At 46.6% G+C, this 13942-nt stretch overlaps 1 protein-coding gene across 9 annotated transcripts in view; it reads left to right on the forward strand.

Moving 5' to 3' along the window:
- FRMD4B (FERM domain containing 4B) overlaps positions 1-13942 on the forward strand; it is a 105659-nt gene that overhangs the window by 41632 nt on the left and 50085 nt on the right. For all 9 annotated transcript variants that reach the window (XM_072347157.1, XM_072347160.1, XM_072347158.1 and 6 more), the window contains exons 2-4: positions 11654-11719; positions 12215-12309; positions 13236-13328. In XM_072347157.1, coding sequence (XP_072203258.1) covers positions 11654-11719; positions 12215-12309; positions 13236-13328 — 254 coding nt within the window. The remainder of the gene's footprint in view (positions 1-11653; positions 11720-12214; positions 12310-13235; positions 13329-13942) is intronic.

Consider the following 13942-nt stretch of genomic DNA (forward strand, 5'->3'; position numbering starts at 1 on the left):
ATACTGAACAGATCTCTTCCCTGTTTTAATCACCACCAAATTATTGTGGCGTAAGGAAAGCCAGCAGGGCTGCTTCTCCCTGGGCTGGCAAGTTTTCCTTGAATATTAAGTTGTCCTTTGATAAAATGCTTGCTAACCTGATGGGAGATCCAAGCTGTGCCAAAAACGCTTCCCCTTTCTCTTTCACACATCAGTTCTCCTTCATCTTTTGGAGCTGCTAGGTGCCAGGTCTATCACGTGGGAGAGCCTTCTGGTCGTGCTTCAATCCTCTCTGCTGACATAAAGCCTTAGTGACTCAAAGTCCAAAACCCAAGGACAGGGCAGCTTCTGTCCATCACTTTCCCTTTGAGAGCAGTGTGGGGAGCACAGAATTTGGGCACATAACCACGTTGGTGCTCACCATCTCCTGTCTCATACACAGAGACCTGTCCAGAGGTGGGCTTTCCTGTTTGGCTATTGCTCTGGAGCCATGATGCTGAGGAGCTGTCCTATTTCTCTCTGAAATAACCCCTGAACCTGTGCAAGAGGGAACTTGGCCTCTCTGAATGCTTGGGTTGTATGCCAGGGAATGTTGTCTGCAGAAGAGAGTATCTGAAAGCATGGAGAAAGCAAACTTGCAGAGAGGTGATGGAAGAGCTGGCACAAAGATCTCCTTTGTGACTGCAGCGAGTCAGTGTAAGTAATGCTGTTATGGAAAGAAGTTTGAGGTGAGAGTCCAGCATAGAGGTCTTCATGCAACAGTAACTAATATCCTATGCGAAGAGGGAAAGAGGTGCAGCTTGGAGCTGTATTTTGTTGTATGTGCAGCTCCTGACCTGGCAGTGTGTCATGGGGGGGACTCTTCCCCAAGCCCCTTGTGTTGTGTACAGCAGGTACGTTCAGTGCCATAGTGTCCAGGTGCCTCCTCCAGAATGAATCCCTTGTCTGGGTTCTCTCCTTGCAACTTCTTAGGCTGCCTGTCCTGAATCTAATGAACAGAGCAGTGAAACCAAGTAAAGTTGTTTTATATCCCTAATGTTGTTAAATGATGGCAAAGCTAAAAACAACCCAACTCACTTCTATAAATTGCAAGTTGGTTGATTGAGATTTTTTAGTAGTAGAAATACCCATCAGTGTGCTCCTTGCAGGATGTGGAAGAGAAACCAAACAGCATTCTCAAACTGTGCAGGGTATGAGGAGACATGATGAATACCTGCTGGATGGGAAGCTGAGGAGGAGGATGAAGGCATCTCTGAGCTCAGGCTATTCGGTTATGCTGGTGATTTGGCAAACAGTTTTGGCTACAGGCTTGTAAATTGAAGTCATGTGGCTTTTGGGATGACGTACTTTTTAACTTCTGAAAGGTCACTTCCTCTGGGAGAAGGGAAAAGAAATTGCAGATGAAGCACAGAAAATCAGCTTTGTCCGTGTCCGCCCCGTACCTGCCTGGGTGGAGCAGAGAGGAAGCGGCTGGCTGCTGTTTCCTATGGTGCTAATAGGGGTGGTTTGGACAGCAAGGAGTGCACTTCCTCTGCTGCCACACCTTCACTTTTCTTTATAAAACTGCTGACGACAAACGTGGAAGCTCCTTTTTCCTTTTTCACAATTATAAGCCAATGGTTACGGGTCAGTGAGGGGCACAACTCCCTTGGCTCTGTACTGGGCAGAGCCCAGAAGTGCCATCTCAGCCTTCCCACCAGTTCAGGGCTTTCTGAGGCAGCTTATGAGCCTTATTTAAGGATGCTGAATGTGCCTCTTTGAATACTGTATATACATAATCTGACCCAGTGCTGTGGTGCCTCTTGTATCCCACTGGTGAAGTCCCACTGTGATTTTCACATGGCTGTGGCTCACAGAGAGCCTCTGCCTGGGAGTTAAGCTCACTTCTACATGTTTAGTCTTCCAAAATGCACTTTCCAACTATTGCTGCCAGGCATATTTCCACTTGAGCTCATAGAACCGTGTTTTCTGCTGGAGTTTGTTGAAACAAAAATATGATTTCTGTACCGCTCCTCCCTCTTCCTCGGCAGACAAACTCCATAGCCAGACTGAACTTCACCTCATTTCCTCCAGGGTGTCCCGGTGCCAGGTTCAAACAGTGCCTTCTATTCACTGCCTACCCTTGGCCCATACGTACGTGTTTGTATTCAGCGTGACACAGTTTACCCAACGCGTTGGATTTCAAATGTCGCCGGCGCCACTTTTCAAAACCCATCTCTTGCAGACGTATCACCACGCGAGTGTTCTGGTATAAATCACCATTACAGCATTCTGCAGAGTCTGGCAGCTTGCACTGGCTGAGCAAGAAAGTTACGAAAAGGCAACTTAAAAAGTATGTCAGGCTCACGCTGCTTTTTTCCGCACTTCATTTCTGAGCGTTTAGCTTTCTATCGCTCCTGCTAGCATTGCCACTGTGCTTCTTGGCAACCTCGTATGGACTGTCCGTGTGCTTAAAATAACACCGTGCTATCTCTGTCTCCTGATTTTCAGAAAAATCAGGCCATCCTCGCGCAGTCTGCATTGCTCTCAAAACCTCTGAGTCATAATTAGTGGTTAGTAATTCTTCTAATCTTCTGTGCAGATGGAGGCCGGTTCGTTCTCAGAAGCTGCAAAGAGGATAAAGCTATCAGCACTGGAAAATATTAGCTTAAATGCCTTCCCACACATACACACGTACACTTTTCCCTGCTAATGCTCTGCCTTCCATCTAAACGTGCATCAGCTCTGTGTGTTGGGGTTGGAAAGGTGAGGCTCGTGAGGGTTATTGAAACACTGAGAATAGTCCAAATGTGTGCGGTTGTTTAGCTGTGTAAAACCATCACTGGCAATGCAAGCGACACAATTTCAGGTTGTGTGGCTTTCTGGTGTAGAACGGGCTGATTGGCAGGTGATGCATGAGAACACTGTGCTGTCCCTCATGCAGGTGGCTGGCTTGTGTGAGAGAGGAAGGCAGGAGTGGCATTGGGAGAGTAAATTGTAGGTGGGCAGCAAAACAAGAGCTGTAGTCACTTCGGAGAAGTGGCTGCCCTGGGGATGAGTGTTGGGTGTAGCACAGGTGTTAGGTATGGAGTTGTCTGGCAGGTGCTGGGCTGACTGCAGCAGATCTATGAGGGTTAAGTGTGTTAATGAGGAAGAAGCCCACTGGAGTCCTGTTGGGCAAGTGCACTCAGAGCATCTAAGTCGGTGTGTTCACTAAGCCTTAGTGAAAGCGGGTAATTCCTCTCTAACAGCAAGCAAGTTGCATCTGCTCACTTCCAAAGGAGCTGGTGCAGAGAGATTGGAATGTGCTGCACTCAGATCACCAACTCAGTGCCTCCAGCTGCTGGAACCTCTTTCTATAGTATGCTGCCTTTCCTTTAAACCAAGCTTTCCCATCTAGAAAAACTGCCTGTGGCTTAGAGCACAGCTGAGTTGTGCACTCCCATCTGTATTTGTGTATTCCCGAGGAGCTGTGCTCTTCCCCTCCGCCTGTCCCTGTCGTTCCAGTGGGGCAGAGCCTGGCACCACCCAGGTAACCTTCACGTCATGTCTCTAAGGAAAAATGACTCACTCTCTATTTTCCAACTAATTTGAGGCTTTAGATCCTGTATTTGGAGATGAACACAAGTTTGTGACTCTGAAATACTTTTCCAAAACTGCCTCAGCTGCCAACCTTCAGTTTGCTGGTCTGGAGCAGCGGGCTGGACCTGAACTTGCATCCTCAGTCCTTGCAGCTCATGTGTTTGTTGTTTTTTCATGGATCTTGTGAGGCCTCATCTTGAGTACTGTGTTCAGTTTTGGGCACCTCAGTACAGAAAGGACATTGTGATGCTGGAACAGGTCCAAAGAAGGGCAAAAGGGCTTGTGAAGGGCTTTCCAACCTGAGTGATTCTATGATTCTGTGATATTGAGCACTGCTGGGACAACTCTTGGAATCATGAGACAATACAAGAATATTAGCCTGCTCTGTGGCCATTGCTCCCAGCCCATGTTGGGTGCTGCTGTCCGGGGCTGCGGTATTCCTTTGGCATTGCTCTCTCAGTCATTTTTACTACCTGAGGATGTGAATCTGTGCTGTGATCTAAAAGCTTGTGTTCCTGCTGATGCTGCACAGACCAGCTGCCCACCAGTCTTTTTGGTGAGCCCAATCCAAGGATGCAGCCATGTGCCTTGGAAAGAAACATGGGAAATGCAGTGGAATGCAGTGCCTGGGGTGCCCCTTGCAACAAGGGGAGGTGAAGAACTGAGTGCATGGAGCTTGCTGCCTTGGTCATGTGTCCCATTAGCTGGGCCCAGGAATGTCATCTGCTGAAACCTGAGCTGGGAAACTGTTTCTGAAACTGTAGCTTCATTTGTTACAAATTTTCTGTGAAAGTCTCTGAGGTCCTGTGCCCCAAAGTGAGCACCAAGTGCAACACCTTTGGTCAGCTGCTGCTTTTTGGACCTGGCTTTGTTTCATAGTAGAGAGGTTAACATTGGGAAGAAACAATAATTGCAGTGCTTTCCCTGCTCACCCCCACCCCTGTTTGTAACAATCACATTTTAACATCTTGCATCCCCTGGCTCAGGCTGGAAGGGCTTTTGTTTCTGACTCTGTAATCAAAGCAACAAACGCTAAGGTCACTTCCTTGAGATTATGGCAACGGAAGGAGCCTGGATCGTGTCTCCCTTCTTCCCCAGCTCGAATGTACAGAAAATACAAGGGCTGAGTGCATGCTTCTTATTGTGTGCTTCTTGGGTTTCTTCAGTCCTTTTAAACCAGCAAGGTTGTGGTTGTGGAGGTAAGAGCCTGTGCTTTAATTTCTGATGCTTAGCAGTGGCAGACAATGATTATTTATTTAATTATTTTTAACTATCATTGTATTAAAGTAATACAGAGTTTGGAGTCTGTTTGTAGGATGGAGGACAGCCAGAAAGCTTGCAAGAGTACTGTAAGTTTGCTTTGGGTGCTTTGGTAGTGCTGTCTGAACCTTTTGTACTTGCTCTTCTGACAGGTGAGTCTGTAAGAACTTCTGTGCATCTTTTGCACTCTGTACTGATAAGGGCTGTGTGTTTACTCTCAGCACTTACAGCTGCTGTTCCTGCTTCTGTTGTCTGTGCTCTCTCAGCTGCATTAGAAAAGTGCTAAACCAAGCCTGATGCTGCTAACTTTGCTGCAGCTTGGAAAGAGGTCTGTCACTTCAGAGTACAGAGAAAACATGTTTTCAGATGTTACCCTTATAGGCTGCTTGCAATATGATTTAAACTGAACAAAGCCCAAATTCATTAGTTGCCGGGTGGGGCAGCCAGTGCTTGGTACAGTGGCTCCTTTCAGCATGTAACTGTTAAAGGTCTCATCGATGAGGTCTCTACCCGTCACACTGAAAAGCCCTCCTGGAGAGGCTGGCATGGGGCTGCCAAATGCACATGGAGCTCATCAACGGCTGCTGAGGAAGAGCAGAGATCAGAGGAGACATTGTGCTTTGAAGCATAGTGGTGTGATTGCCTGGCACTGGGTGCTGGCTCCTCTCCACCAGCGCTGCCTCAACAACGCTGCTTGGTGCTGTGTGCAGCCCATGCACAGGTTGCAGAAAGCTGAGGGTTTGGGGCTTTTCTTGCTTTATTTGCTTGCTCTTTGCATTTTTTATTTATTTATTTTTTTTAATGGCAAGAAATTACAGGTGGGCTTGTGATATTGCTTTTTTTTTCCCCTGCCTCCTGCTTACCTCATGTCTGGTCAGGGCTGGCGTCCGGGTTTCCTGATGGGCTCCTGCCAAGCACTGAGCAGCTGGAAAAGCCCAGGGCAGGATGAGGAGGAAGCAGTTGGGATGAGGGGTGGGAGGATGGATGAGTGACATGCAAGGACCGTGTCGGGAAAGGGATGCAGAGCCGCGCTACGTGTGCTCTGTGAGTCTCCCTTAGGTACTGCCAGGAAACCTCTTGGACTGTACAGGATCCTTTTTCCCTGCTGTTCCCAGGAGGCTCTACAGGAACAAATCCCCCCACGGGCTCATTCACAGCAGCGAGCTGGTGGCAATGACCCAGTGCTGCGCAGTAAGCATGCCTGCAGCACTCGGTAAGCTGTGCTCTGCTGAGGAAAGCAGATGTTGGATGGAGTCTTTCATTGACTTCATATTTACGGCAGAGCTGTGTTGATTCCTTCCTATTAATTTTCCTGAGTTTTCGGACTTGCCATGGAGTTCTGAGGCCTGTGTATAAGTTGATTGTCCATTCTTCCCTTGTTTTTGTTTGAAATATGTTGCAATGTGGTAGGAATGGGAACAGTGGTGCCTGCAGAATGACACAGCCTCTGAAAAGCATTTTGATGTTAAGATCTTGATTTAATTTAAGGAGGGTACCTCTGCAGCAAGTGAGCTGTCCCTTCAGAAAGCTGCTGACCTCTCTCCCTTTAACCAGAAGGGCTCAGCATACCCTGATTAGAGAACTGCCGCTGGTTATTCACATTTGAGCCCTCTGGGAGAGGGGAATGTGCTCAGAAGCCCTTTGGCTCCCTGCAGGGAGTTTCATCATTCCAGTGACTGTATGAAGCTTTGCTTGTCATCCTGAAGGAATTGGCAAACGATCAGTGAAATATAGAGAACTGGAAGATTGTCTTAGATGTGCCATTCCTTGCAGTGAGAAACAGCAGAATAAATGGGGGAAAGGAGGCTTGAGGAAAGTTCAACACTTGGCCCTGAAAGCAATGCTCAGTGCAGTAGGGCAGAGCAGTGGGGCTGCCAGCAGCCGGGCTCCATCACCCCCTGGCTGGGCTGCTGCCATCGGTCATTCTGCAGCAGCCAAGTTTGATTCCCATCTCTAGTTCATGAGACTATTTTAGGAAGGTGCCATGCAATCCAGAGATCCCTTAGGCTCTGGTTCCAAGCAGTGTGTTTTATCCCGAACCCTTTGCCAAACTCCCAGCAGTGCCAAAATTTCTTTGGAGAGCATCATCCAAGGGGCATCAGCACTGATGTGCACTGAAGTGGGTGGTCTCAGCCTGTCTCAACCTAAACATGGCTTCAGTGCATGCTATACTCAAAGACAAGGCTCCTGCAGGTCTCTGTCTGCTGGGATAAGAGGTACAAGGAAGTCCTCAGCCCTAAGGAGAGATGGGAAAGCACTTGGGGTCCTGCTGGCAGAATGGGACTGGTTCTGAGGGGTCTGTCTTGCAGCACGGAGGGTGGAGGATGCAGCCAGCTGCCCTCATACACTGGTGGCTATTTAAAATAAGGCAGATCCTGGCTTCTGTTAACAGCACAATTAGAAGTTATTTAAGGCAAGATCTTGGCCTTGTTCAAGTGAGTGGAAAGGCGTGTGTTGTTCCTCAGCCCATCTGTGCCCATTTCCCACTGTGGGTTTGGGGGACCCAGGGGCTGCAAAGAGCTGTGCCAGGTGTTTTTCTTGAGACTTTTGTGTATCCTTTAAAAGGCTTTTGTAGATATACTGATGCCAAACTCAACTTTTCTTTCTTATTTCTCTTTTTTCCTCCAAGCTTTGCATGACCCCAGGAGCTGGACCACGACAAGGTTTGCTCTCCCAACAGACACCCTAAGAAGCTCTGAGGTCATCTAAAGCTTTTTTTCCCCTCACCAGCACGTAGTCCATCTCTTCCAAAGGGACAGCCTATTGCTTTTATCTCCCTGGGATGCACCTGGTTGGGGTATCTCCTTATTGCAACACATTCTCGCATCATATTCCCTATTTTCCCAAGCAGAGCACGTTTGCAAACATAAGCTGGCTGCTGGGATCGAGGCAATGAAGCAGCACTGATTTAAGGCAGCTGAGGACTGGATCCGAAATGCCTTCATGACTGAAAGAAAAAACGAGCCCTAAATGCTGATGAAAACCCAAGGTCAGTGTAGGGGCTTCAACAGCAGGCTTTGAAATCTATTACGGCCTTATGAGTTACAGAAGAGAGGTTTGGGGAAAAAAACACCCCTACCGGAAATTACTGGTGTAGCTTTAGAGCTGGTTAACAACAGCTCCAGTGGGGATTTGGGGATGAAATCCTCTTTTGAGAGCAATCCTTACTGTGCCCCGGGCTCACACCTGTGCATTGCCTTTGAGGCTCTGCTCCTTCGAGACAGACATTGAGATTTCAGGGGGCCCCTTGGCCCTGTAGCCACAGTACCACAGATTCCTCATGAGGAAGGGAAGAGCTTTGCTGGGCTGTTCTTCAGGAGAGGAGTAATTTTTGGTCTATATGTTTTGTTTTATTGGAGATTTCCTGTTTAGGCCCTAATTACTACTTTTTTCCTTTTTTTCCAAACCCAGTGACACATGAGTGTTTAAAAATACTGCAAGTAACCACTGGCTTTGGACAGGGAGGATGTTAGTGCTGAAGAGAAGCAGCATAAATATCCTGCAGGTTTTCTTTCCCAAATAAACATTTGGACTCAGGATATTGCAGGGCATTGGTTTAAATAACCAAGAAGTAAGGTTGTTGTTTTTTTTTCCTCTCAGCTTTATTTAATACAGGTTTTTCTATTTTTCCTTATTAAAGGACCGAGGTTTTGGAAAGTCTGGCTTCCATGATTTTCCATGGAGAATATGCCTTAATTTTTGTCATAAGTGAGGCAGGGGAGAAAATGTATTTTTCTTCTCTTTTCGCAACATTCTGCTCAGCAAACAGTATTAAAGGAATATAAGCCTAAATAATATCAGTGTCTGTTTTCAGGACTTCTTCAGACCAAAACTTCCTTCTTAGTGAGAACTTCCAGCCATAGTGAGAACTTCCAGCCATATGAAATCTCTCTCTGTGTTTCAGCCCACTGCAGAGAATGGATTTCACTCTGTGCTTAATTTCCATGTGCGTTCTGAGATGTGTTCCTTCTCCTTCATTGAAGGTGTTGGTAGATGAAGTGGACAGTTGGACTGTCTTTTCCAACCTTAATGATTCTATGAGGCTCTTGCTGAGAACCCAACGTCACCTGTGAGTTTGGAGGGCTGCAGACCTGCAGTGATACCAAAGTACTGCACTCAATGGGTTTTTTTTCCTCTCCTTTTAATTAGTCTCCATTTTTTCTTTCATTTTTCTGTTGCCTGTGCACAAAGCATAGGGGTGACATTGGGAAAGAATAAGAATCCAGATTCCTGATACAGCTTTGCCAATGTAATGGTGAGATGTTTGTGTTCCATTGTTCTGCTGGCTTCCTATTGAGAATGGGATGAGATGGGGATTCTTAGTGAACGTTACGCTGCTTCTTTCTTCACTGGATAATAGTTTAAATATTAGGATCCTTTTAGAAAATAACTGCTGAAAAGGCCAACCTGGGTGTATGTTGCAAAAATAACGAAATTGCTCATTTGCACAGACAATGTAAAATCAATGGGAATGAGCTAAAAACACAGATGTGAGTCTATATATATCTCTGGAGTGCTGCCTCTTAGCTGAGCCAGACAGCTGTGCTCATCTCATGACTGATCGGTTCAGCTAAATAGAAAATCAATTATATTGTTCAGATTAACCAGGCACACTGAATTAAAGATGAAAGTGTGACCATGAGGGGCCCACAGAGAGTTGGGTGTTGGACAAGGGGGAACCCAGCACCTGCTGAGCAGGGAGCTGTGTGGTGCTGTAGCTGTGAGTCTGTGAGAGAGAGGAGCTGAGGGCTGACACTTCAGCTTCCTTTGTGAGCCCTGCTGAGGAACTGGGGTGTGGGGTTGCCCTTCCATCAGGTTTTCCCCAGCTGCACTAGTGCAGCAGAAGCTGTAGTGCAGGCAGGGCTGCCTGGCTCCTGTGTGAGCCCAGCATCCTTGGAGCATCTGCAGCTGCTCCTCTCAACCACAGTATAGCTGTGGGTGCTCAGCCCTTCTGAAAATCACTCCTCAACGATATCCTTATGTTGCCTCATCAATAAAACCGGGGGTAATTATATCTCACCTATCTTTAGTAGCACCGTGAAGCTCAATTCATTTTAGGCTACGTTGCCATCACCTTGGGTAGCTGGATAGAATCCAGGTTATGGTTGGTGCATCTTTAGTCTCACCAGCAACCTTCCTCTCTGCTCAGCCCAAGGCTTTGTGTATGCATTTGCTATAACAGAAACCTTTTTTACTCAACAATAGCCAACCGAGGCAATTAAAACAGCCTGAAGTGATCAATGTGACTGCACTGGGTGAAAGCTAAAGCAGCTAGTAGTTAAATAATGGCAACCCTTTTGCTATCTCAGAGCAACAGATGGGGAATAATTTAGAAACAGCATTGAATCTGACACCTCGCACCAGGGGCAGATTGGTAACAGGGTGCAGGAGCCAGAAATGCACCACCTCGAAGGGTGCGCTGATAAAGTGCTTAATTGGTGGGAGTGTGTGGCTTGTTTATGCACACACAGAGGCAGGCCCTCAGCTCCAGGTAACACATGGACCTGCAGTGGGATTGCAATGGATTGAAGGGCAGCACACGGCAGGTGGATCAGGAGTTGGGAGCCAACACTGGGATGCTGCAGCCTTGTTTCAGAGCCTGGGGGAGGAAGCTGGAAGCAGTCATTCGCAGGGATGTGGCTGTGGTTTGTATGGAGATGGTCACCAATGTCCCCATGGGGACTGAAGTCCTTCTTCACCTGGTGCGTGTGTGCAAGTTCATATTCACTCCAACACAAGAAATGGAAATCATTCATTTTTTGGACTAGACTTGCTCTGCTAATGATCCTTCCATTACTATTGCTGTTTTGGTGAGAAGCATGATACATATCATCACACAAATCTATACTTTCTGCAATCTTAGCATGCTGGTGCTGCAGGTGCTCTATCTCTGGTTTTCCACATATGGCAGAGCTCTGCCTGTGATTGTTCATCCCCAGTCTTTTTGCCAAGCTGCTCAGAAAGGAGCTCCCTCATGGGTTTTGCTCCAAACAAACTCAATTAGTTCAAACAGTAAACCTTTGTTAATTTGGCTGAGAGGGGCTGGCTGCTCCTGACAGAGGCAGTGCTGTGGCCCTGAAACAGGGCAGTACTGGGAGGAGATGAGATTTGTTCACTTGTAGTGGAATTGGCTGAAGGAAGGATCCGCTTTTATTCGTTTTTGAGTCTTTGGATGTGTTGCAGCATGGCTCCTGTCCTTGTCCCCATGCAGGGGAGTGTGCGTTGCTCCCAATCCCTCTGGGAGCCCCCATGAGCAACCTTCTGCTCAGAGCTCAAAACAGAGTTGGAGAGAAACTGGTGCTGTCAGGTTCACAAATTGTTCTGAGGTGGTGAGATGTTCAAATCCAGGTTCCCTCCACCACCTCTTGCTCCAGCGCTGTGCTGCCAGCCCTCTGCCTGCACTGCCAGGAGCCCAGAATTAAAGCAGAGTTTAAATAATGTAAAAGCTGTGTGGAAATGTATTGTATTTCAAAGGGCAGATATTAAAAGGGTATAATGTGCAGCTATTTCTGATGTCTTCTCCTGCAAAGAGGAGAGAGATTGCTTGCAATAGGTAAGTGTGATGCAGAGTAGGAACTGAGGCAGTCTGATCCCATTTTGATCATGTGGTTTGAGCAACTCTTGATATGTACATACACACACACACGCATTGTCCAGTGAGAACGCATCCAGAATGGAAACCAGGTCCTGGGCAGCGGGCTGAGTTTTGGCTGCAGCATTGCATAGATGGAGGTTTTTTGGTCCCTGGTCATCCCCACTCATCAGAAGTGCAGCAGGCCATTGCCAGTGTCAACGGCTGTAGTATCAGCTGGGATCCTCTTGTTCTGACATTGTTGTGTTGGTGTCTTTGCAGATGACAGAGGGCCGGCACTGCCAGGTGCATCTCCTCGATGACAGGAACTTGGAGCTGCTGGTTCAGGTAAAGACCCTCCTGGTGTATACCAGTGTATAGCATGGCTAGGCCCAGTGCTGACCCATTTTCATTCTGTTCCAGTAATGTGTACCTGTGCTGGGAATGACCTCAAAGCATTGACCATTGCAAAGTCTTAAACCATGCAATAAACCCACTGAAAAAGTTGTGTTAGAACTCCAAAGTACTTTCGTATGCTCCCCTGCATGATTCTCTCTGATTTGTCCCTCATTTGATTAAAAATAAATGTTGTTTTGTGCCAGATTTCCCCGCTTGGTAGTTTAAGGAGTGCAATTTGGGGCTGAAGCTGTAAAAGATATTTGAAGTCGTATCTCTTACTATAGCTACTAATAGAGGTGGGATTAATGGACATATTCTCAGGCATGCAAGCCCCTACTCAGACCTGCTTTTTTCTACTTGGGCATGGTGCTTCCAGAGGACATTTTCATTATTAATAAGAAGTCTGAACTGAAATGAACTGAGTGGTGTTGGTTCTTTCAACAGCCCAAGCTTCTGTCTCGAGAGTTGCTGGATCTGGTGGCCTCGCACTTCAACCTGAAGGAAAAGGAGTACTTTGGGATAACATTTATAGATGATACGTAAGTATAGTATCTTGTTTTTAAGAGCTGCGCTCTAACATCCCTTGATGACACTTTCACTTCTAACATTTGTCTCGCAAGGTGGAAAAAATGGATTCAGAAATAATTTCCCATGTGGCAATTCCCATCACAGGTGCAGGGCTGGATGCTGGGCCTCACAGGGGCTGGTAGGAGCTGTTTACCTGTGGAACCTTTATAGCACCAGTGTATTATTAAGTTGTTCTCATCTTGAATCTCTGTTGCCACATCCTGGCTGTTGGAAGGTGCCTTCTTCCAGCTCACCTATAAAATCCCTCAAGAGCACTGTTGACACTTGGCTTTTTTTCCCCAAGAATAGCTGCCATGAAGTTCTTGGAGTTTTTTTATTTGCAGGTAAAGTGCCACCAAAGGATTACCTAAAAGCCCCAAAACCCACTGCAGGGCTCTAGAGGCTCCCTTGGGTGCTCCAAACTGGGCATGGGTGCTCACTGTGGCCTCTGGAGGGCACCCATGCTCTATGACTGTCCCAGTGCTATGGGACAGCAGATGACTCCTGGGCTGCCCACATCCTGGGGGAAATTATTGGGGCTTGAGGGGCTTTTTATTTTATTTTATTCATTTTTCTGGTTCATTTTTAGTTTCATTTAGGGGGGCCATGGTACAGAGCACTGTTTCACTTGCCTCATTAATGAGTGTGCCTATGGTAGGGCTCTCTGCTTAGAGATGGGGTCATGTTTGAAGCCGTGGCTGGTGTTTCTGAGTGTCCAAAAGCAAACCATGTCAACATCTTAAAGTTAGAGAACAAGGAAAAGGTGCTGAACTGCTTGCCTGCATCAGAGCTGACTTTTGGGGTTCTAAAAAGGACTTGCCCTTGGAATAAATTGAAAAGCCCATGTTTCTGTATTTTCCTTCCCAGTTTTAACCATCTCCCTGATCTGTTCCTGCAGAGGTCAGAGCGTCTGGCTGCAGCTGGACCACAGAGTCCTGGATCATGACTTGCCCAAGAAACCAGGCCCAGCAACGCTGTATTTTGCTGTTAGGTGAGTAATTCCTTCCACGATGAAAACAGTGCCCGTTTTGGCTCATTTATCACTATGATTTTTGTTTAAAAGAACGAATTACTGATTTGATAGAGGATATAAATGTCAAAGTGGTATGTTATTTTTAGAAGGTGGTTAAGTCCTGGCTAAGTGCTGCTTTCTTTTCTGTTTACCTGCAAAATAAGGTAGTTTGCAACCTGCTACTTGTTAAGCTGTTGTTGGCACGTTGTTCCTTTTCTTATTTAGGAATTATTTTAAATCTTTAAATCTCTCAATTTTAAATCTTTTTGCCCAACTTGTCTTTAGTAGTGCCATATTTTGATAGTTTGTTTAAACAGCTAGACTTGATCTCATGTTTACTTAAAGTTTGTCGGTACTTGAAAGGGATTGCTGCTGGCTTCTTTGCTCACGCAGCTCAAACCAGTCCCCAGGAGAGACCAAAATCCTAGCAAAGTGATGATTTTGGCCAAAGTAATTGCATTACTTCAGGGTTTAAGCTAGCAAAGCTCTACTGATTAGGATGCAGTTTTTTTCAGGCAGAGCTTTGCTGGCAGGAATGACTAAGCATCGTTTTCTTAATATTGTTGGAGTTCTTATTTTTGTCTTCTTTACGG

The sequence above is a fragment of the Excalfactoria chinensis genome, chromosome 12 (assembly GCF_039878825.1).
Source record: "Excalfactoria chinensis isolate bCotChi1 chromosome 12, bCotChi1.hap2, whole genome shotgun sequence".
NCBI classification, from domain to species: domain Eukaryota; kingdom Metazoa; phylum Chordata; class Aves; order Galliformes; family Phasianidae; genus Excalfactoria; species Excalfactoria chinensis.